We start from the raw sequence: 22,569 nt of genomic DNA, 5'->3' as shown, positions 1-22,569 counted from the left end.
CACACAATTGGGTGAGTCACAGAAGAAACCCAAGGCCAAGGCAAGGAGATAAAACCACGTGGGAAGATGTAAAGGGTGAGTGATTCAGGGAGGCACTGGCAGGGCCATGGTTACCATCCTCAGGAAGGGAGTTACCAGCTTCAAGTGCCATAAAAGGTCACAATCCATCACAACGGAAGAGATTCACTGCATGGCTCTTAGCTGAACTATTGGGGAGTCCTGGTGGAAGCAGAGGTCTAATTTGTAGCCGACACAGTCCTTGTTCTGCAAGTGTGGGCTGAATGGAAGAGGTGGTCAGAAGCAAGGTGGAGGCAGGATGCTGGGAATCTGAGAAGCCTGGCTGGGAAAAGAAGAAAAAATGGGGACACTAGGGAGTTGGGGAGTGGCTAAAAATTCCAGGTTTGACCTATTTCCATTAAAGATGGGAGAGATTGGAGGAAGTTTATATGATGGTAGGGAGTTTAAAAACAGGAGAGAAAAAAGGAAAGTCTTATCATGTAATCCAGCAATCACACTACTAAATATGTACCCTGCTAATGTGAAAACATATGTCCATCAAACACCCACACATGGATGCTGATAGCTTTATTCATAACTGCCAAGAACCGGAAATAATCAATATGGCCTTCAATAGGTGAATGGGTAAACATATAGCAGTACATCCACACAATGGAATAAAAAGAATGAGTTATCGGCCAGGCGCACTGGCTCACACCTGCCATCCCAGCACTTTGGGAGGCCAAGGCAGGTGGATCACCTGAGGTTGGGAGTTCGAAACCAGCCTGACCAACATGTAGAAACCCCGTCTCTACTAAATATACAAAATTAGCTGGGCATGGTGGTGCATGCCTGTAGTCCCAGCTACTCGGGAGGCTGAGGCAGAAGAATCACTTGAACCTGGGAGGCAGAGGTTGCGATGAGCCAAGATCATGCCATTGCACTCCAGCCTGGGCAACAAGAAGCGAAACTCTGTCTCAAAAAAAAAAAAAGAGCTATCAAGCCACAAGATATGCATGAATCTGAAATGTATGTTGCCAAGGAAAAGCAGCCAGTCTGAAAAAATCTGCTGTTAAACGATTCCCAATTGCATGACATTCTGGCAAAGGCAAAACTATAGACAGTAAACACAGCAATAGTTGCCAGGAATGCGGGTGGGGAGTAGGGTGGGATTTCACTACATAGATGAAGCACAGGAGATTTCTTAGGGCTGTGAAACTATTCTGTGTGATACTATAAAAATGAATACAAGACATTAAGCTTTTTTTTTGCGACAGAGTCTCTCTCTGTCACCCAGGCTGGAGTGCAGTGGTGCAGTCTCAGCTCACTGCAACCTCCACCTCCCAGGTTAAAGCAATTCTCCTCCCTCAGCCTCCTGAGTAGCTGGGATTACAGGTGCATGCCACCACACCAGGCTAATTTTTGTATTTTTAGTATAGACAGGGTTTCACCATGTTGTCCAGGGTGGTCTCAAACTCCTCACCTCAGGTGATCTGCCTACCTCAGCTTCCCAAAGTGCTGGGATTGCAGGCCTGAGCCACCGCACCCTGCCTGACGTTAAGCTTTTGTCAAAGCCCATAAAACTTTAGAGCACACGGAGTAAATCTTAATTTATGTACATTTAAAAAAAACCAGGCCAGTGGTTCACATCTATAATCCCAGCATTTTGGGAGATCCAGGCAGAAAGATTACTTGACCCCAGAAGTTCAAGACCAGCCTGGGCAACATAGTGAGACCCTGTCTCTACAAATAATTTAAGTAGTAGCTGGGACAGGGTCCCAGCTACTCTGGACGCTGAGGCTAGAGGATTGCTTGAGTTCAGGAGGTCAAGGCTGCCGTGAGCTGTGGTTGTACAACTGCACTCTAGCCTGAGTGATCCAGAGATACACTGTCTCAAAAAAAATGACTTCGGAGATCGGGGGATCCCAGAATGAAATGCAGAATATGGCAAATAAATGTGAGTACCTTAGCAACACACAAAACCACCCCAGTTAAGGTTGGATGGGGAATAAGGTGTCTATTTGGAAATGAGTGGAGTCTGTAAGACTGAAGACATAAGAGCTACACACACCGCTGCACTCTAGCTGATGAAGCTGCTTCCCACAGGGTGTGGTGAACAATTCTGAAACCACTGCATGTGTACTCTGGAACTGAACAATTAAGCAAATGAGTGGCAGAAGGCAGGAGCTGGGCTTCTCACTGTTGGGGTGGGGGGTTACAGATGAGCAAGAGGAGGAGAATGGCCTGTGTGGTCAAGGATCAGAGTTGGAGACTGCTCTATCAACTCCTGTTCACCTTTACAGATGACAGTGACATCTGCAAATACTTACACACGTGTATATGCACAGGCTGTGATACACACATAGATTTTCCTGCTCCATGAGCTGAGAGGGCTGAGGAGCAGTGACACTCCAGCACTAAGCACACCTAATGCCCAGATCTTGGTTTCTAACACTGTTCTCCAATAAAAGGAACTAGGGAGGGATCCCTGGAGAAATGGCTGATTCTAGGACTGGGGAAGGAGAGATACCTAATGAACCTGGAGCATCTTCTGGTGCCAGAAAGTGAGAAAGTGCTTAAAAACAGACAAAAAACAAACCAGTGCACAATGATGGGGACAGTGGAAGGCCAAAAGGACACAGGGGCCAACTGAAGCAGCTCCAATAACCAAAGCCAGGGCAATCTGAGCAACGGAATGAGAGCAGCAGCATTGGATGAGAGCAGCAGCATTGGATGAGAGCCCAAAGCACCAAGTAGTCTCCATGAGCTCACACAGATACAAGTAGTAGACAGACAGACAGATGGAGGAGAGCAGGCAAGCCTCCCATACAGAGTTCCGAGTCTTTTTTTTTTTTTTTTTTCTGAGACATAGTCTCACTCTGTCACCCAGACTGGAGTGCGCTGGTGTGATCTTGGCTCACTGAAACCTCTGTCTCCCAGGTTTAAGCGATCCTCCCTCCTCAGCCTTCCAAGTAGCTTGGCTTACAGGTGCCCACCACCACGCCTGGCTAATTTTTGTATTTTTGGTAGAGGTAGGGTTTCACTATGTTGGCCAGGCTGGTCTTGAACTCCTGACCTCAAGCAATCTGCTTGCTTTGACCGCCCAAAGTGCTAGGATTACAGGTGTGAGCCACCGCACCCAGCCCCAAATAATTTATATGGACACTCCACCCTTAAGGAGGTTCAGCCTAACTCTCCTGTCCTCAAGTATGGGCTGCGCACGGTGACTTTCTTCCAAAGAGTAGAATATGACAGGGAAAGAAAAAGAGCAGCTTCCCAGTGGAGAAAGCTAACCCCTCCACCTCCGCCAAGGTGCCCGTCTGCATCCACTGTGGCAAGTCAGACTGTCAACAGCCACCTTGGCATGACATCACGAGAAGGGCACTTCACCTCTGTGGTCTTCCTCCCAAAAGCACATTATCCCAGCCTAAACATGAGAAAAACATCAGACGAATCCCAATTGAGAGGCCTTTTACAAAATATTCTATCAGTATTTCTCAAAACTTCCAAGGGGATCAAAAGCAAGAAAAGTTTGAGAAATTGTCACAACCAAGGCGGGCCTAAGGAGATGTGACTGACAAGATGGAATGTAGTATTGTGGACGGGATCCTGCGACAGAGGAAGGACACGAGGTAAAAACTAAAGAAATTTGAATAAAGTATGGACTTAGTTCATAATTGTGTGTCAATGCTGGTTCATTAACTGTGACAACTGGACCACATTAATGTAAGGTACTAATCATAGGGGACCCTGGGAGTGGGGTGTGAGGGAATTCCCTGTACTACTGTCACAATAATTCTGCAAAGATCTTTTTATAATATACAAAAAAAGTATTTTATAAATAAGAGAAAGGGGCCAGGTATGGCTCCTGCCTATAATCCCAGCACTTTGGGAGGCCAAGGAAGGAGGAGGCCAGGAGTTCAAGACCAGCCTGGGCAATATAGCAACATCCCATCTCTACAAAAAATAAATTCGCCAGGCATGGTGGTGCATGCCTGTGGTCTTGGCTCACAGCTACTTGGGTGGCTGAGGTGGGAGGATCCCTTGAGTCCTGGGGTTCGAGGCTGTGGTGAGCTATAATCCTGCCACTGCACTCCAGCCCAGGCAAAAAAGCAAGAAGACCCTGTCTCTAAATATACCTATTTATATATGGAAGAGGAATAACTAATAGAGCTGGGGACCAAATCAGACCCGCCCAAGGTTAGCCCTATTAGTCTAACCTTGGGCTAGATCTATTAGCAAGGCAGAAACAAGAGACAGACAGGGGCGCCGTGACTGCTGTTTCTCTGGAGGGCCCGCCTCTCATTCTGGTCATCCTGTAAGACCCAGCACGAGTCACCTCTCCGTTACTGCTGCCTCAGACTCTACACTTTTCAAAGATCTGCTCAGTCATGCCTGCTTAGCACCCTAAACACTCACGCAGCATATTCAGTGAGGTGCTGAGACCAGTGATAAAAACACTGTCTCTTCCCCCAAACAGCTCAGTGTGATGACACATTGTACTTAGCGCCTCTCATCCTGCACTGTTTCTGCTCTTGTCTCTCTCTGAAATGGACTAGGAACTCTTTGAAAGCAAGAATCACCATCTTACTCATTTTCATTCGCACTGCTAAGAACAGTATCTGTATGTAGCCACCAACAAAATGCTTGTTGAAACAAAATGAATGGGATTCTCTTTCAGTTTAGGTTGGGACTGTTTATAGGAAAAGTAAATGAAGAGAAGATACAGCCTGGAGATTTTATACTAGCAGGTGACTTTAATGATCTCAAATAACTTTCCTCCCAGCTTTTGACTATATTGCATACACTCTGGACAGCAGACAGACTGTATCTGCGAGGGATGCATTCAGTTTCCAGGGAGAGGCCACCTCAGAGTGGCCCAGCCCACATCCCACCCTGGCTGTTGTGGCTTCTCACTGGCGAGACCATACCCATCCTCTCCTCCACTCTTGAATGCCAGCTCATCCCCAAAGATTCCCCCCATGGTGGCCACAGCACTGGCATTGCATCCACGTTTAGGGCAGGGGTGGTACCAGCCACATCTGTCCCTTTAATCAGGAAAGAGAAAGGACTTCTAGAACTGGCTACACATTGCCACTTACTTGCACACTGGCTGGCCCTGGTTTCAGGTAAGAATTTAACTTTTCTGGCTTTTAAAATAGAGGCATAGGCCAGGTGAGGTGGCTCACACCTGTAATCCCAGCACTTTGGGAGGTCGAGGCAGGTGGTTCACTTGAGGTCAGGAGTTCGAGACCAGCCTGGCCAACATGGTGAAACCACATCTCTACTAAAAATACAAAAATCGACTGGGTGTGTGGTTTGTGGGCGCCTCTAGATCCAGCTACTCAGGAGGCCGAGGCATGAGAATTGCTTGAACGAGGGAGGTAGAGGTTGTAGTGAGCCAAGACCGTGCCACTGCCCCCTAGTCTGGGCAAGAGTGAGACTGAGTCTCAAAAAAAAAAAAAAAGGCGGGGGGGAGGGTAAGATAGGGAGGAGTCATTTGGAAAGGGAATTGGTGTAGCGTTGTGCTGCGTCTGTCACTGGCTCCCTCTGGTTCCTGCCAGAATACGTGCTGTTCTCCCACACTTACACTTTAGAGTACTGAACCCAACCTAAGGAAGACGATGCCATCTCTTCCAGTCATTGTTTCCAGTCCAAACTTGCAAGGAGTGTCATTTTCTCTATCAGGTTTGACTGTGGCCCTGTGTGGCCCAGCACCTACAGCTAAGACAGGGCAATCTGCACACTCCATGTGCAAGTCAGCAAAGGTCTTACCTAGCTGTCCTTAGCCTGGGAGTTTGTTCTGTAGCAGCTGGTTTCAGCTTCTGCCTTGGCCCTTTCCCCTCACCTTAATGGTTGGTGTCTTGAGGGCATTCAGTCATCAATTGAGGGAGAAGCAACACCTTTCATTCCATTTTTGTAAAACCACAATATCCAGTCCAAACCCTGCTGAGGCCACTGCTGGGCCTTTGGTTTCATTTTAGCCAAGCTAAGTTTTTCCAAACCAGGACTCTCATTCAACTGTGACTGCAGGATGCAAGCACAGAAACCTTCTCTTGGCAAGGCTGTTTTCTTCACTCCACTTTCAAACCAGCTTCCTTGAGTCCAAGTTTCTCACTCCTCTGCAGGGCTTTGCAGCTTGTGTTTACTCAGTATGCTATGGTCTGAATGTTTATGTCTCCCCAAAACTCGTGTTGAAATCCTCACCCCCAAGGTGATGGTGTCAGGAGGTGGAGCCTTTTGGGGGGTGATTAGGTGGAGGGTGGAGCTCTCATGAATAGGATTTGTGCACTTGTAATAGAGGCGCCCAGAAATCTCTCACACTTTCCACCCAGTGAGGATGCAAGAAGATGGCATCTATGAAACAGAAAGGGGGCCCAGCCAGCCAGAGTCCACCAGTGCCTTGATCTTGAACCTCCAGCCTCCAGGTTGTGGAAAGTGGACCTGTGTTCTTCACAAAAGCCCAGGCTATGGTATCATGCCACAGCAGCCCAAGTGGGTTTTATACTATATTAAAAACCCAATCCTCTTAACAATGCTGAGAAGGCAGGATGATCACTTCCACTTTCTGATGAGGCAATGGGCCACACAGCTGTGAGTGGCAGAGCCAGGGTCTGAACCCCCAGTCTGGGTTCAGCACTACAGCCACCTAAAACATCAGCATGTGCAAACATTCTCATTTCCCTATTATTTCCCCTAACACCAGCCTGTAATCCAAGGAACATCAGCAGCTTGGCTAAATGCCTCACCACCAAATGACAAAGTTCACCAGTTTTTCAGCCCAGGGAAACTGGGTCCTTACCAATCCCATCCTATCTGCTCCATCTTTCAGGATTTGTCATGTGCAATCCCAGCTATCAACCTGTTATCACTTGGGGGTCTTAGGTGAAGATGAAAGAACTCACTCTAGCTTAAGCAGAAAGAAATCTACAAAAAAAAAAAAAAAAGAATTGGGTGCAGTGGCTCATGTCTGTAATCCCAGCACTTTGGCAGGAAGAATGTTTGGGCCCAGGAGTTCAAGACCAGCCTGTCCACCATGGTGAAACTCCTTTTCCACTGAAACAAAAATCAGCCAGGTGACACATGCCTGTAATCCCAGCATTTTGGGGGCTGAGGCATGAGAACTGCTTGAACCCGGGAGGTGGACATTGCAGTGAGCTGAGATTGCACCACTGACTCCAGCCTAGGCAACAGAGACCATCTGAAAAACAAAAACAAAAAAAACAAAAAAACAAAAAAGGAAAAACAATAATCTCCAAGCAGGCCCAGGGCAGACCACAGGTTTTATGTAAAGCAAAATTCCCAAACCCCTCCACAGACTGCCCTGCCAGACACCACACACCAGCAGCGGTGACAAGATCTCTGCCACTGCTGTCCCCAGTGCCACACAACACTGCAGAGGAACCCTTACCTAAGCATGAGGACGGACTCCTCACATAGCTCTCCCAAGCTGCAGTGCTGGTCTGATCAGAGATCCCAAGCACACACCCCTGCTCCACCTGCAAGACAGGCTAGGAAGGCAAGTTCTAGTCTCTCGTGGCAGCAAGAGAAATGAGGAAATTCCCCAAACACAGGAAGGGGTTTCAAAAGATCACAGATGGGCCACCAAGAATGACAAACATCTACTGCATGGAACCTTGCCAGTTGTACTGCAGCTTACGTAATTTTTAATTTTTATTGAAATCTAACATTTTTATATTAACTTGAATGTTAGTATATAAAATTAATTTCTTATTTCTCAACTGCTAACCTGCACATTTAGAAATTATTCCACTGTCAGAAATTCATTATAAACAAAGCACTAAATGATTAATACAGTTATGGATAATTTTAAAAAATAAGGGACTGGGGAGAAAGACACTCACTAAGTTGTGCCCACGTGAACAGAAATCAAGTAGTATGAGTTGCTTGCAATTCTCTGGTTGCTGACCATGAGAATGTCAGGAAAAGCCACCTAAATGCAAACAAACAATGTTATTACAAAGCATATCAACAATACATACAAGCACGAAAGGTGGGTTGGAACCATTAGACTTCCAACTTAAGCACATTAGAGTTTCTAAAATTAAACCAGTCATCGTTACATTCAGCATGGCACATTTGGGTACTTGTAAGCTCATACACGGTGTCCACACGAGGAATGGTATGCCTCATTCCGTACATAACTCATTTCAGGGCTGCCTTTGATTCTTATTGTCCTCTGCGATGTTCAATTATGTAATTTACCTCGCACTCCTTCACCCCAACTGACTTTACAGAACAGGTGCACTTTTACCATAAAACTCAATCTTATTCAATAAAATACCACAAAAGATAAAATGTTATTCTTTTATTTATGTTAAATAAAAACATGAGAAAATCCTTTTTTAAAAAGGGTCAGAATATTCCTTATGTCTCCAAACCAAGTCCATGGATGCAAAGAAATGCTGAGTTCTTGATACACTTTCATGTCATAATAACCAAAGGAGACAACATGGGCTCAAGTCCTTCAGCTGCCACTTCAGGAGAGTCACATGCAGTATTTGGGAAAGCAAGGAACAGAACACAGGCATGAGTATTTTCTGGAAATACCTCCTGCCCTGGCAATGAACCTTAGTACCAAATATTTATTTTCTTTTTTGTGGTCCTGATAAATTTTGAAGCCACACATCCTACTGAACTTCAATGATACAATTTCTCACAATTCCAGAATTCTATTAATTGACAGTATAGTATATACGTGGCCAATGTGGATGAATTTTATAAATTTTGGAATTAAATACAATAGAACATTATTGCAAATTGTGCCAGCAGAAACAAGACCCCAAGGAACTGCCATTTCCAAAACATAATTGGGCACATATTTACAATGCACCTGCTAGGTTTTGAATTACTCGCCATTTCTGATCTACCCTAAAGACTATGCTTGAATCTCTGAAAACAAATGCTATATTTATGATTTCTATACCCACATACTCCATAAATCCATCACAAACCCTACAGTCTGACTTAGCTTAACGGCAAATGATTCATCCAATAGGCCATGGGATATTCACAATTCTTCAATCTTATTCAGGTTGTAAGATGTTTTTCTACGACTGGAGTCACTAAGAAGTATTTCTCTGTTAGAGAAAGCATCATTTTCACCTTTGGCACACTGCCAAGATGATACTTTATTACAGAATTTATGAAACTACAATTTAGTAACTTGCAGGCTTTATTAAAAGAAAAAAGAAAGAAAAACAAAGAATAACTTAATATAACCCCATGTCCTAAAACTTTCTAGATTTCTTTTTTTTTTTAGTGCAAGAAATGCTGCATCATTGAAGCACTTGAGAATTACCATGAAATCTAGCAAAAAATGTCATCAACCCAGGAGTAGTAATAAAAAAGAGAAACAACCAGAGGCACACAGATTGTTTTTTTTTTAAAAGGATTTTTATACTATATTAAAAAACCACAAAATAAAAAAGGGATCAATCAACATATATCTTAGAAGTCCTTCCAAGAGTCTTGGTATGCAACAGCCATGCAGGCTGTGACCTTTTTCCTTCTTTTCTCAGCTGCAGTTCGTTTAAGGATCACTGGCGATGACTCGTGCTCTAGTTCTTAAAATCAAACTTGCTCTGCCAAATCCAAGACCCTGAATTTGTCCAAATTGTAGAAACATGCTTTTACCACCCGTCCACCAAAATACCTCCCATTCAAGTCAACAACCGCTGAAAGGCAAACAAAAGACTGTTAATACAGGTATAAGATGATAAAGGTTTAACTTTAATTAAACAATAACTTTACTTGTAAAGATTAAGGTTGTAAATTCAACTTTTTTATTCTTTAATATTTAGCTAACTAACCTTTAATTGCTGATTCAACTCTCTCAAATTCTAAAAATATCCGTACTGCTTCATCATCAGGGGCACCAGGAATCTGGATGAAAAGGAGAGCGTGATGAGTAAAGGGACTTGAGATTGCACTGAAAGTGAGTTTTCTCTTTTAAATGATTTGTCAGAGTGAATATTCTAATTATCACCATGTATGGTCAAGCAGCTGTCAAACACCAAGGAAATAAGTATACTTTGTTCATCATCAAAAATGTACTGAACGCCTGTTTTTATGACAGGTATTAGGTGCCAGGAATACAGAGCTAAGCAGTCTCTGACCTCATGGAGGCCTCGTGCCAGCTGATGATGTAAACAAATAATTACGAGGTCAACAAACAGCAATAAAATAAAGAAAGAGAGGGAGCAGAGCTTTTAGATTAAAAAGGTTGGTGCTCTAGTGGCCTTTTACATCAGGTCTCATTTTGACTAGCTTGGTCTAAGCTTTCCTAGCCCTCTGCAATGTGGTCCATTGCACCCACCTAAGCACTTCTGCTAATGCCCAATGGGCCCATTCATTCCATTTTGGTAGTCCTGACCCTCACTATCTCCCAGGAGCCAATCAGACTACCCTTCCCTGCAAATGCCACTTATTCATTTCAAAGCACAGCCCACATCAGTTATTGCTCACAAGACACTCTATTTTTTCGCTGATCTAATCCTTTTCTCAACTCCTGAAACTACAGTCAATACTACCTAGTCTAGTAACAGAATATCCTCTAGTTATTTTAAATGTGTTTGTATTTCTTCAACTGAACACACCAAGAGTACAGAGCATGCTTCCTGTATCCCAAGTGCTCTCCGCACAGTGCAGTACATGTGAGAGGCACTAAATACTCACCAATGACTGAAAGCAAAGGCACGTCTAAGTAACTAAACTACTGAGCATACTAGAATCAACGTCTTCAGTCACTACACTGATCCTCAATCATGAAACATTCCTATTTCTTCACCAAATAAAACTTGAAGCGATTCTTGTCTTTATGTTTAAAACTGTAATAATTGAGCAAGAGAAGTACAAATAAGCAATGTCTGTCACCTTCTGCAGTAAGAATATGTTACCTATAGCATACCCTGTCCTGTTTGTAGAAAACGTTTTGTAACCTGCCAATTACAACTTGGGTTATAAACATCAAAGGAAAACATTCTTACTTCAAATATCACACATTTTCCAACTTTGCCATATTTTTCACATTCTTCCTTGGTTTCAACTTCCAAGTCTTCATCCACCTCTCCCGCACCAACCATGTTCTTTAAACATAAAAATAAATAAATTCAAGTACCAAGTATAACTTACAAACACCTAGCAGAAGTATATAAATATGACTTACTTTTGTGATGGTAAATGTTCTCAATCCCAAGTGACACAATGAAAAATTTTATGCCCAAAGTACCCAAAAGTTAGTATTTCTTAAAACACTAAAACATACATTAAGTCTGTAGAATTACAAAAGCATCTATCCAAGCACCAAAATGTATAAACTACCTGAAGCTCTTGCAATTTCAAAAATTTTAAAGTAATTACTTTAGTCTTAAACACTGTACTTAGCAAAGAGACTTACACATTGGTGAAAATGAAATCTAAAATCAGCCTTACATGGGATCTGCCCAAAGGTATTACTTGCAAAAGTATCATTTTTAGTTTTCCTTAACTTTTAGGGGAGCAGGGTAGGTTGGGGTGACACACACAAATCTAGGCAGGTGGACAGCTTGCTTTCCTCAGTTTCTTACCCTTAGGAGGACCACTTTAGTAGGACACTTAAGTATCTCAGTCAGTGGATTTGAATCTGACTTCTTGGATGCATCTGTATCAAAACATATCATTAGATGTGTTACAGAACTGAGTCCTACTTACAATAACTAATTTAGTTTCAATAGTGATCCCCACCATTTATGTCCTAGGCATCTACACAATTGGTATCTGAGAAAAAACACAGCCTTATCTGCAATGAAAAAGCCTCCGCTTTGCTTTGGCATGTTTTTATAATAGTATCTGGATGTTTTGAGCCTCTACCATTATCTGCAATTTCTGCTTATCTCACTTCTCAAAGGGCTGACAGGGCACGTGGGTGATAATTCCTATAGGTGAGTTGCTTGAAGCAACAACACTTCAAGGTCACAGGCCCAGAGGCATATGCAGTTAATAACCCAGCCACCCGCTGCCTTACTTCAGATAACCTCACAAATTGGGACTGCTGGTTTCTGGCACTCACCTGTCAGACTCATGATGGGTCCTAAACTGTGCCTGAACAGGGCTGCCAGAAAAGTTTTCTTCTTTCTTTAGCAAAGGAAGTTCAGCTAGGCTGACTCAAACTTACTTTCCCTGCTTAAAATGCTAATATATGCTTGTCTCTTTCCTGAATTCCTTCAATACAGAACAGACTGTAAAAATTAAATGAAAATGAAACACCAACTAGGCATCATTTACCAAGAGACTGCAAAATAACATTAGACCTCACAAAGTAAACAGTCTGTAAGAGAATTAGAAACTACATCTCTACTGAAAGGGCAAAAAAAGCAAGGGGAGGCCGAGTGTGGTGGCTCACACTTGTAATCCCAGCACTTTGGGAGGCCAAGGTGGGCAGATCACCTGAAGTTGGGAGTTCGAGATCAGCCTGACCAACATGGAGAAACCCCGTCTCTAGTAAAAAAATATAAAACTAGCCAGATATGGTGGTAGATGCCTGTAATCCCAGCTACTCAGGAGACTGAGACAGAAGAATGGCTTGAACCCAGGAGGTGGAGGTTGCGGTGAGCCGAGATCGTGCCATTGCACTGCAGCCTGGGCAACAAGAGTAAAACTCCGTCTCAAAAAAAAAAAAAAAAAAAAAAAAGTAGAGACGACCTCTGAGATGGAGACAGCAAATATATTCACTGACACACTACATGGCTCTGTCCTTCTTGCTCTAAACACATAACCATGATTTTTTCCTGAAGACTACTCATTTTCTGCCCAAGTCTCTCACCATCTTTTCTTCCACAGGCCTTCATCTCTCTACGTCTGTTTTGAAAAAACTAAAAATGAGCCTCAGGATTCCTGGTTTCACAGAAGTGGTAGTGCATATGATGAGCACGGCCTGTGTTCTAGTGACAGTGGGGTCAGCCCTCTCTCCTTGGCCATGCTCATCCTTGGTCCCCTGCTGGTACCTCAGGATCAAGACTGGCCATGTCTGATACAGATGGGGCCAGCCCTTTCCCACTAGCCACACGCTTCCTTGGGGACACACCTTTCTCTGTGGCATCGCCCACGATGATCTTGCCGCCACGCTTGCTGGTCTTCTCCACCGACAAGGCGGTGCTCAGCCCCTGCTCATGCTTCCCCAGACCCTGGCCCTCCCGGAAGCCATACTTCTGCATGATCTTGTGCGCCACCGTGCCCCTGGCAGAAGGGGGGAAAGGACTCTTAGCCTTGACATCGTCAACTGGAGATAGGTTGCATTTTTACATCACAACAACCTCCTTCTGGAGACACTGCATACTCCACAGGGGCTTCCACAAAGTCACGCATTATCTAGGAGTGGGCTATTAGATGGAAGCTGTGGGGATGTGCAGCATGAAAGAAATAGAAAAAGCTATGACTAAAATCCAGAATATCCTGTTATCTTGAAGGAGAATTGCCAGTTTCTCTGGTGGAGTCTACTCAGTGCCCCACTAGGAAACAGGATATCTTTTGTGTGCTCCGGATCTGTACTGCCACATAGCTTATGACCACAGTTTATTAAAAAGTGGCCATCAAAAAATAAGTATGAAGTTTCATATAATGAACACGATTCAATTTTCCTGACTAGCACAGGAGACATTCTAATGACAGACTATATAAATGAAAGAACCCTTAGAGATCACCTATTTAACAAACAAGAAATAAAGAAACAGAGGCTAAGATTAGCTGACTAGCTTAAGGGGTGGACTAGAAGTAAAGCAAGATGCCACACTTAGAAATTATTTGTACAGGCCAGGCACAATGGCTCAAGCTTATAATCCCAGCATTTTGAGAGGCCAAGGCAGGTAGATCACCTGAGGTGAGAAGTTCAAGACTGCCTGACCAACATGGTGAAACCTCAGCTCTACTAAAAATGCAAAAATTAACCAGGCATGATGGTGTGCACCTATAATCCCAGTTACTTGGCAGGCTGAGGCAGAAGAATTGCTTGAACCCCGGAGGCGGAGGTTGCAGTGAGCCGAGATCGCACCACTGCACTCCAGGGTGACAGAGCAAGACTTGATCTCAAATAAAAAAAAAAAAATTATCTGTACAGCTGTTAACGGTAGAGCTGAAATTAGACTCCACAACTCTCAGCTCACTGCTTTCTCTAACAACCAGATGGCTCTCACACCGCGCTCTGAGGTGTGGCATGGGTCTGAAGGGCACCCCGACCCCATGACCACCTGCTGCTTAGGGCTTAAGCCACAAAACCCGCTTCAACTGGAACTGCACCTACATTACTTCTTGTATTTAATTCCCTTAAAATTTTCATTTGAACAAGCTATTCTAGGGCTAAAAAGACCGAAAATTGCTGAATGGTACCACCTTGCATCTTTCCTAAGTACAAGTTAAAGATGTGTTCCTGGTTAAAAGCAAATTCAGTAAAAAGTCAATTTTTATCATAAACAGGGAAATCAAAAACAAAAACGAAACCAGCTTTCTGTCTGTCCAACCCTTCAGCACACAAACCTTCCTGCAGCCACAGCCATGTACTATGTCTGCACTGTCCAACATGGTCACCACTTGGATGTGGTCACTGAGCACTTGAAAAGAGACTAGTGAGTTTAAACTACACTCAGCTGTCTCACTGGCTACAGTTCTGCTACAGGTAGCATCTGGCAGATACAACACAGCATAGAACAAAGCCTTCGTGTGATGCCGCTTTATAGAACAGCTGCTTCGCTGGATCAAAGTCAACAGCACAGAACATCCTCTTAACCACAATGTTTGCCAAGCCCAGAATGGTTTAAAAAAATCCACAAGCCTCACCTGAACATCAACCTTACAGTAAACTTATATGGGGGCAAACAAACGTCTACTTGTAGTTAGAATGACCCCGAGTTTTTTAGATCAAAGGTTTAGAGCCATGACCTTAAAGTAGATGGCCCACTTTATCAGGAAAAAAGGTATTACCAGCCCTTTTGGAGAACTCTACATCAGCTGATTCATATAAGCTAATTTATTTGCAAATGTTATGAAGGCAAATGTAAACAGTTATCAGGTTCTTTGTCTGTCTAGAGAAATAATGATCAACATCAAAATGAGTCAAAACTTCTACTGGAAGGCTTGCTGTTGTGAACAAGCCCCATTATTACACTGGAACACGCTCCACGTGACTGAGGCAGGCACTGTGTGACCCCACACACCAAGTCTCCCCACAGCCTGAATGTCCTTGGTTTCAAACAAATTGCATCTATTGAAAGAGCTATCAACGCTTCACACTGTTTCTCAAGTTCTTAGATTAGAACATTAAATCGTTACCCCATGTTAGCGAGGAAGGAGTTGCTAGGCCCAGTTGGAGATCTCGGTCTGTCTTGTTCTTCATACATGGGGGGAGGAATGGCAGCTTTGGAAGACTGTGATCGAGGTCTTGAGTCCTCTTCATAAGGAAAATCTCGGGGTACTATTGGAGCAAAAGTAGGCTCACCAAAATACCATAGAAAACACTTTGAAACCTCACTTCTACCAATTACTTATCTTGAACAAATTCAACCTATTTTTTTGGTTTACCACAAGGAGAAAAACAACAAATCAACTTTACAGCCTTTACATGACTTTTTTTTTTAAAGCAGAGGGAGGACACTACTTTCCTGATTCTAACTTTGCTTTTGCTATTTCTATCTCCTCAAACGTCCTTTTTATATCTTATTGAAATGTTATTTACCCTTTAAAATCCTGAATGAATATTCTTGTGGCAAGAGCTTCTGGATGGCCCACGGAAATACAATCTGGCTGCCTTCTGACTCCCGCAGCACCTTGTGCACCTGTCTAACCCTAACCTCACTATCTCATCAGCCTCATGGCCCACAAAGGTCTCTGAGGTTAGCGGCCAGCGGTGGCATCAACTCTAGTTACATGAAAGTCAGCAAGAAGCTTTAAGACCATCCAGATGCCTGGGCCACACTCCCAGAGACTGGTTTCAGTTGGGGCTTATTGTTTGTCCGTTGTGTTCACCTAACAGATATTTCATAATATTTTAGAAAATATCATTTTTAAAAGAGAAATAATGCAACAAGTTTTAGAAAGTACTATAATTGAGAATATCTCCTTGGGATAGTTTAGGTATGGTCCAATCCAGAGAATGGGAAAATGGCCTAGATGATATTCAGAAGTCCAATTCCAACCCTAAAATTTTAGAGCAGATCACTGTGAGAGGGAACAGCGGATGAGGGTGTTTTAGCAATGCAATGACAGGGACACCCACCTGCACTGAAAGGGAAACTAAGGGAAGAAAAAAAATCTAATCAAGGAAGGCACTGCCACCTTGTGGAGGGTCATGAATATAACAGCCTGTAAACCTCTGAGTTAAAAAACTGTAAATGATCTACACTGTTTTAACCCCAAATGAATCTAACAACAAATAAGAAATGTTAATGAAAACAAAGTGAATTGCATAAAAAAGACATGGATCCCACTGCATGAAATTGAAGCCTCAGAGCCTGGCATAAAAAGGTCTCTGCAGGAGGGCGCTGCATTCTGAGATCCAGGTGCAGCCTCAGCCAGGTAGGTAGGTAGGTAGGCAGGCAGCAGGCAGCAGGCAGCAGGCAGGCCATTTCCCTCTACACTCAGCAAACCTGGGGGCCCAAGCTGAGATTCCACATGATTCACTTAAAGATCTGTATCAGAATAAAAGAGGAAGAAACAGATCTACTTACACTCTTTATCTTTCTCTACCAGAGAAGTGGGTGGGGCAATGGCAGCTCCGCCCATACCTGCAAAAACACAAATCCAAGCATTAAAGGAGGTTTCCAACATCAGACTCCCAAGGACAATGACACATCATATATCACCTGCCCCCTTAGAAAAAACTAAAAGACGAAAAAAGGATGCTACTTCATCCCTCCTACTACATATAAATAAACCTCTGACACTAGGATTTAAAACATAGAAAAGTGGCAACACTCCCTCAGATACATAAAATTGTTCCTTTCTAAAAGGAACTCAAGAGCTCCAGAATGTAGTTCACAAATGAATTTTAAGGCAAAACAATACAACCAAGAGAACCAGCAGTTACTTAAAAAGAAAGTAATATAACTATTTACTGAGAGTGATACCTATCAGGCCCTTTATAGACACAGCCTCGTTCAGGTTTCACAGACCTCTGAAGCAGATATTACTGCATCCAGTTCACAGATAAGAAAATGATCAGTGGGGAGTGCATCAACAGAAAGGGAGTAAACCCAACTCCCTGCGTTGCCAAATCTTCCCCACCACCACACAGCATGCTCCTTTGCTAGGGTGCAAACCACTGGAACTAAACACACATTTATAAGTGTGGGTCCTTCTGGCTTCTGAAGAAACTGCTATATGTTGTCACTATTCCTGCTGTATTTCCTGGACAAAGAATGGTGTACACAAACAAACCAAAAGAGATAAGAGAGATCTTCTGTATCTGCTATCTGACAACTGGAAGGAGACGTCAGTGGAGATCACAAGGAATTTTGCATTAGGTATAAGTCCTAACATATATGTATTACATATACATATTACATACATATATTACATGATACATATTATGGCTTACTCAACAACGAAATAATAAAAAACATAAAAGGTACAATTTAAAGAATTGATTACAAAGTCATGCTGCATCAGCACAAAATGTCTGACGAAAGAAACTATTCTGGCTGGACAAGATGGTTCACTCCTGTAATCCCAGCACTGTGGGAGGCTGAGGCAGGAGAATTATTTGAACCGGGAAATGGAAGTTGCAGTGAGCCGAGATGACGCCACTGCATTCCAGCCTGGTCAACAGAGCGAGTGTCTCCAAAAAAAAAAAAAAAGCGGTTGGGTGCAGTGGCTCACATCTGTAATCCCAGAACTCTGAGAGGCTCAGGTGGATGGATCACTTGAGGTCAGGAGTTCGAGACCAGCCTGGCCAACATGGCTCTACTAAACCCTGTTTCTACTAAAAATGCAAAATTTAGCCAGGTATGGTGGCACACACCTGTAATCCCAGCAACTTGGGTGGTTGAGGCAGGACAATTGCTAGAACCCAAAAGGTTGGAGGTTGCAGTAAACCAAGATTGCACCATTGCACTCTGGCGTGGGCGACAGAGTGATTCCATCTCAAAAAAATAATAATTCTAAGGAATTATTCTAGAAATTATTCTAAAGCCAGTGTCCATGCATTTTGATTAACAGGACTGGACAATATAAAATCCTCAAGGAGAAATACGAACCTGAGTAAAACCTTCTTACATTTCTTTTGAATATTTCCTATGATCATTTTACTAACTTTGCCACTAGGACCTAGAGTGATTATTGAGTCTGAAAAGCAAATTAACTCTAATAAGTTCATAGTAAAAAAAATTCAAGTGATTACTGGAAATCTGCTACTAATCACATTAAAATAAGAACATCAATCTGTCAATAGCTATACATATAATGGGCATGCCACTACTTCCCTAACATTAGCTCCAAGGTCAAACAGAAAGTTTTCTCGTTCAAAGTCGTATAATTCCTGCTGGTGTTTAAGAAAAAAACAAATGTCCTTAATATGGAAAGCATGCCTCCTTATCAAAAAGGGCACTCAATACATAAGGTAGAAAAAGGAGACCTACAAATATTCAACCTATATACTGAATTCCAAAACAAGTTAATAAAAACCAAACATTTGGGGATTAAGACAGTGTATATGAAATATGTCACGATGGCCGACACAGACACACTCAATATTAACTATGCTTCCCCCTAAGAGAAACAACAGAGTGGATTCAGCACAGGCCAACTGGACTTGCTGCAAGTAAACAGTGCAGAAATAGATTTTAAGCTAGTCCCAAAGTATCCAATCAATAAAAGTTAGAAAGTGGTTGTGAAGCTCAAAGGAAAACATATAGGAAAATCCAATATAAATCAAAACTGTTACGCAAATGTGGATTGCTGAGATTCCAGAAAGAAAATTACCCAAATCAACGTCAAATAACTTATTTATCAAACTGAAAAGAAAAAGCAAATAGTGCAATTGCACTCCCAACTATTTAAATATGTTTAAAACATATTTGTGTTCATGCCTTACTTCTTTTCCTCCTCTCTCGTTCATAATCTTCATCTTCATCAGAATCTGGATCTGGTCTCCTTGAAAACCCACTTGCTTCATGTCTGTCTTTACGCCTTCTGTGATAACAAAGGAAATAAATGTACATCACAGATGAACCAATTTAGAGACATGAACCTGGGATGACTTCCTCTTAGCCAGAAGATATCCAAATCCTTTCACAATAAACTATTAATTTGTCGGGGCTGGGGGTATGGGAAGCATAACTGGTAAAAGACTAAAGTAGATAAAATATGAAAAGTCAGAAAAATTCAAGAGATAAATTGAACCAGTAAGTATATGAGAGTAACTAGCAAGAAAAAGATTCCTTGACATTGACCTCTTTCGATGTTAAAGCCTATCAACATAGTAATAATCATTTCAATTGTCTATAACTTTCATTCATGAAATGATCTAATAAATGGGAAACAATATATCAATATTTAATATATGTTAACTATTTGATAAAATATTTTTAAAAAGAAGAAATACAAATAAATCCTACTACTCACACTTTGCAAAAACATTAAAAAAAGCTGCATATGAATTTTTTAAAATTCCACCTGGCTCAAAAAATAGTAAAGAGCTTTTTAAGTATTTTAAATAGCTGAGATTCTACAAGTTGAGTATCCCTGATTCAAAATGCCTGGGACCAGAAGTGTTTCGAATTTTGGAATATTTGCATTACAATTACTGGTTCAGCATCCCTAAGACGAAATTCTCCAATGCATAGTTCCTGTGAGTGGCATGTTGGCATTGAAAAGATTTTGGAGCATTTCAGATTTCGGATTTTTGAATTAGGGATAGTCAACCTATAGCCAAGTAATGGCATAGGAAAAAAATCTTTAACATCAGGTTTTAAGTTATTTTTCTTTTTTTGAGACAGAGTCTTGCTCTGCTCCCCAGGCTGGAGTGCAGTGGCGTGATCTTGGCTCACCGAAATCTCCGCCTCCCGGGTTCAAGCAATTCTCTGCCTCAGCCTTCCGAGTTGCTGGGATTATAGGCACCCATCACCACACCCGGCTAATTTTTTGTATTTTGAGTAGAGATGGGCTTTCACCATGTTGGCCAGGCTGGTCTTGAACTCCTGACCTCATGATCCACCCACCTTGGACTCCCAAAGTGCTGGGATTACATGTGTGAGCCACCACACCTGGCCTATAAGTTATTTTTCTAACAACTCACTCAAAATATACACTTTAGGTCTTCAGTCTATAGGTGAAGTTTCTGTGATTTTGAGATGTAACAGCTACAAATCGTAAAACAGTTTGATTTCTTATACTGACTGCTCAGATTAGCCATGTCAATTATCTTCAGCCTGACAGACAGCAGCAAAGTTCATTCATTAACATTTTGATGAACATTTCAAGTGTAAACTATCCCCAAATCCAAAGAAAGCCTTACTTTTCCCTTTCTTCTATTTCCTTTTGTCGTTCCAGCTCCCGCTGTCTCTGCCGTTCCTCTCTTTGGCGCTTCACTACTTTCTCATAATCATTAGGAAACATAGGATCATATTCGTCAGCTAAGGGAATCAGAACTTCCCCTGCAGAAAACCCACTGGGAACAGGATCCTGAGGAAGGTGAAAACAGCAGTAAAAATCATCTTTATATCTTACAAGTTTACTGACAGAATTAAGGTCTAAGCATATGGGAGAGAAAAGGGCCTTGAACATCATCTTCACCCGTCCTTTGTTTTATAGACAAAGAAAACATATTCTAGCCGAGGCCACATGTCTAGTCAGGTGGCAGCAGAAACAGAACACAAAATGTCACCTCTTAGATTAGTACTATTTCTATCATGCCCTATGGCATTTTTCCTGGAATTCCTAAATAAGCCACCACCAGCTATAATGAAAAATACTAGTGCTTTGAATAAACAAAAGTTAGAATATTTATAGTAAAGCACCAAATACTTGTTTTTATAGATCTCTGTGACAACTTAAAAAACAAAACAACTATGAACACCACAATCATTCTTGCAGTCATCATTTTAATAGAACTTCAGATTCTGATTACATGGAGACCTTAGAAAGCATCTTCTTGGTCTTCTTAATCCTCTGAACACACGTCCCTTCCCAGATAGGCTGCATTTCAGGCACTGATTTTGACAAAAAGGGATGTAATTTCCTTCCCAGCATCGTAATTTTTTTTAAGGTCCACTAAAATCAGGTTTAGATGATAACATATCGTGTTTTCTCATCTATACATTTAGAATCTTGGTCTACTCTTTCAAAGAAAAGAGGAAGCCGTGACAAAGAATCAGCAAAACGAGAGAGGTAGCACATAGCTGGTATGTTAGGAAACACATGAGCAGACACAGAACTTTACCCTAGGCTGGCAGTCTCGTTCTACACGTGGTGCTGGAAGCCCTGACCCAACTTTCCTAAACCTCCACACTTTCTCCTGTTAATTTCCTTAGTATAATTCTTCCTTATTATTTGTAACAAGAAGATGCCTTCTCAGGTTTTCAAAGACACCTCAAACAAGCACAGGTTAAGATTAACATCCCTTTTTTTTAAACACACATCCAAAATGACAAAGATTCGTGTCCTTGAGCAACCAGTCTGTACCTCTTACAGGAGGTACACTGCCCAACTGTATCAAAGGCAAGAAGGTCGTTTGTAAATGTGTTTTCTGCTCAAACACAAAACTGGTAAGATCAACTCAGCTTACACACCACATTAACACACGTAAATCTAACAGCTCCCGTGTTTCACAGTTCAGTTTGACATTTTGCCCTGTAAAACAAACACTTCATCATTTCCTTTCAATGAAATATCAGGAAATGCTATGATCCAATGAATAAGAACAATTAGGAAAATAACTATAATCACCTCCCAGGCCCTACCACTGCAAAACGTATTTAATGTAGGGCTCTCAAAAGTTATGCATTTGTATGCATTTTATAAAAGACATTTAAAAAATACAAAAGCAGAAGGAGAGTTCTTTTCAGTTATTACTTAGAGAGAAACTGACAGTCGATTTATCTAACACGATTATCACAATGTGTCTGAGAACAGTCAATATGAAGGTTCATTCTCTGACACTTCAAAATTTCGAAGAAAAAAACTTTTACATATAAACCCTGCTAAGCCTAACAATGGATCAATCATCCTTTTCTAAATGCTGCAGTGAATTTGTTCAATTTAAAAAATTTACTCACCCTCACATGCCTAAGGTGATACTATGCACTGCTTGGAGTAAATTGAGGCCAGAACAGATTGCCTATAAAAACAGCTGATATCTTAATGCCACCCCAGGAAATCTAAGAAAATAAGCCTAACTACACAAAAAGATCTCTGTAAAGATGTTCACGGAGGGCTGGGCACGGTGGCTCATGCCTTTATTCTTAGCACTTTGGGAAGCCAAGGGAGGTGGATCATTTGAGGTCAGGAGTTCAAAACCAGCCTGGGCAACATGGTAAAACCTCATCTCTACAAAAAATTAGTCAGGTGTGGTGGCATATGCCTGTGGTC

The 22,569-nt window shown here is 42.1% G+C and overlaps 1 protein-coding gene across 1 annotated transcript in view; it reads right to left on the bottom strand.

Moving 5' to 3' along the window:
• Positions 1-8,311: 8,311 nt before the first annotated feature.
• Positions 8,312-22,569, bottom strand: part of RBM17 (RNA binding motif protein 17) — a 54,699-nt gene continuing 40,441 nt past the window's right edge. The window contains exons 4-12 of the mRNA XM_064369035.1: positions 20,498-20,664; positions 19,076-19,173; positions 16,713-16,769; positions 15,319-15,460; positions 13,082-13,233; positions 11,586-11,659; positions 11,007-11,105; positions 9,831-9,903; positions 8,312-9,695 (exon numbers count right to left, since the gene is read on the bottom strand). Of these exons, the coding sequence (XP_064225105.1) occupies positions 9,592-9,695; positions 9,831-9,903; positions 11,007-11,105; positions 11,586-11,659; positions 13,082-13,233; positions 15,319-15,460; positions 16,713-16,769; positions 19,076-19,173; positions 20,498-20,664 (966 nt within the window). The 3' untranslated portion in view covers positions 8,312-9,591. The remainder of the gene's footprint in view (positions 9,696-9,830; positions 9,904-11,006; positions 11,106-11,585; positions 11,660-13,081; positions 13,234-15,318; positions 15,461-16,712; positions 16,770-19,075; positions 19,174-20,497; positions 20,665-22,569) is intronic.

The sequence above is a fragment of the Aotus nancymaae genome, unplaced genomic scaffold (genome assembly GCF_030222135.1).
Source record: "Aotus nancymaae isolate 86718 unplaced genomic scaffold, 86718_ANA_hifiasm-v0.15.2.pri h1tg000083l, whole genome shotgun sequence".
NCBI lineage: Eukaryota > Metazoa > Chordata > Mammalia > Primates > Aotidae > Aotus > Aotus nancymaae.
This window is presented reverse-complemented; position numbering and strand designations above follow the sequence as displayed.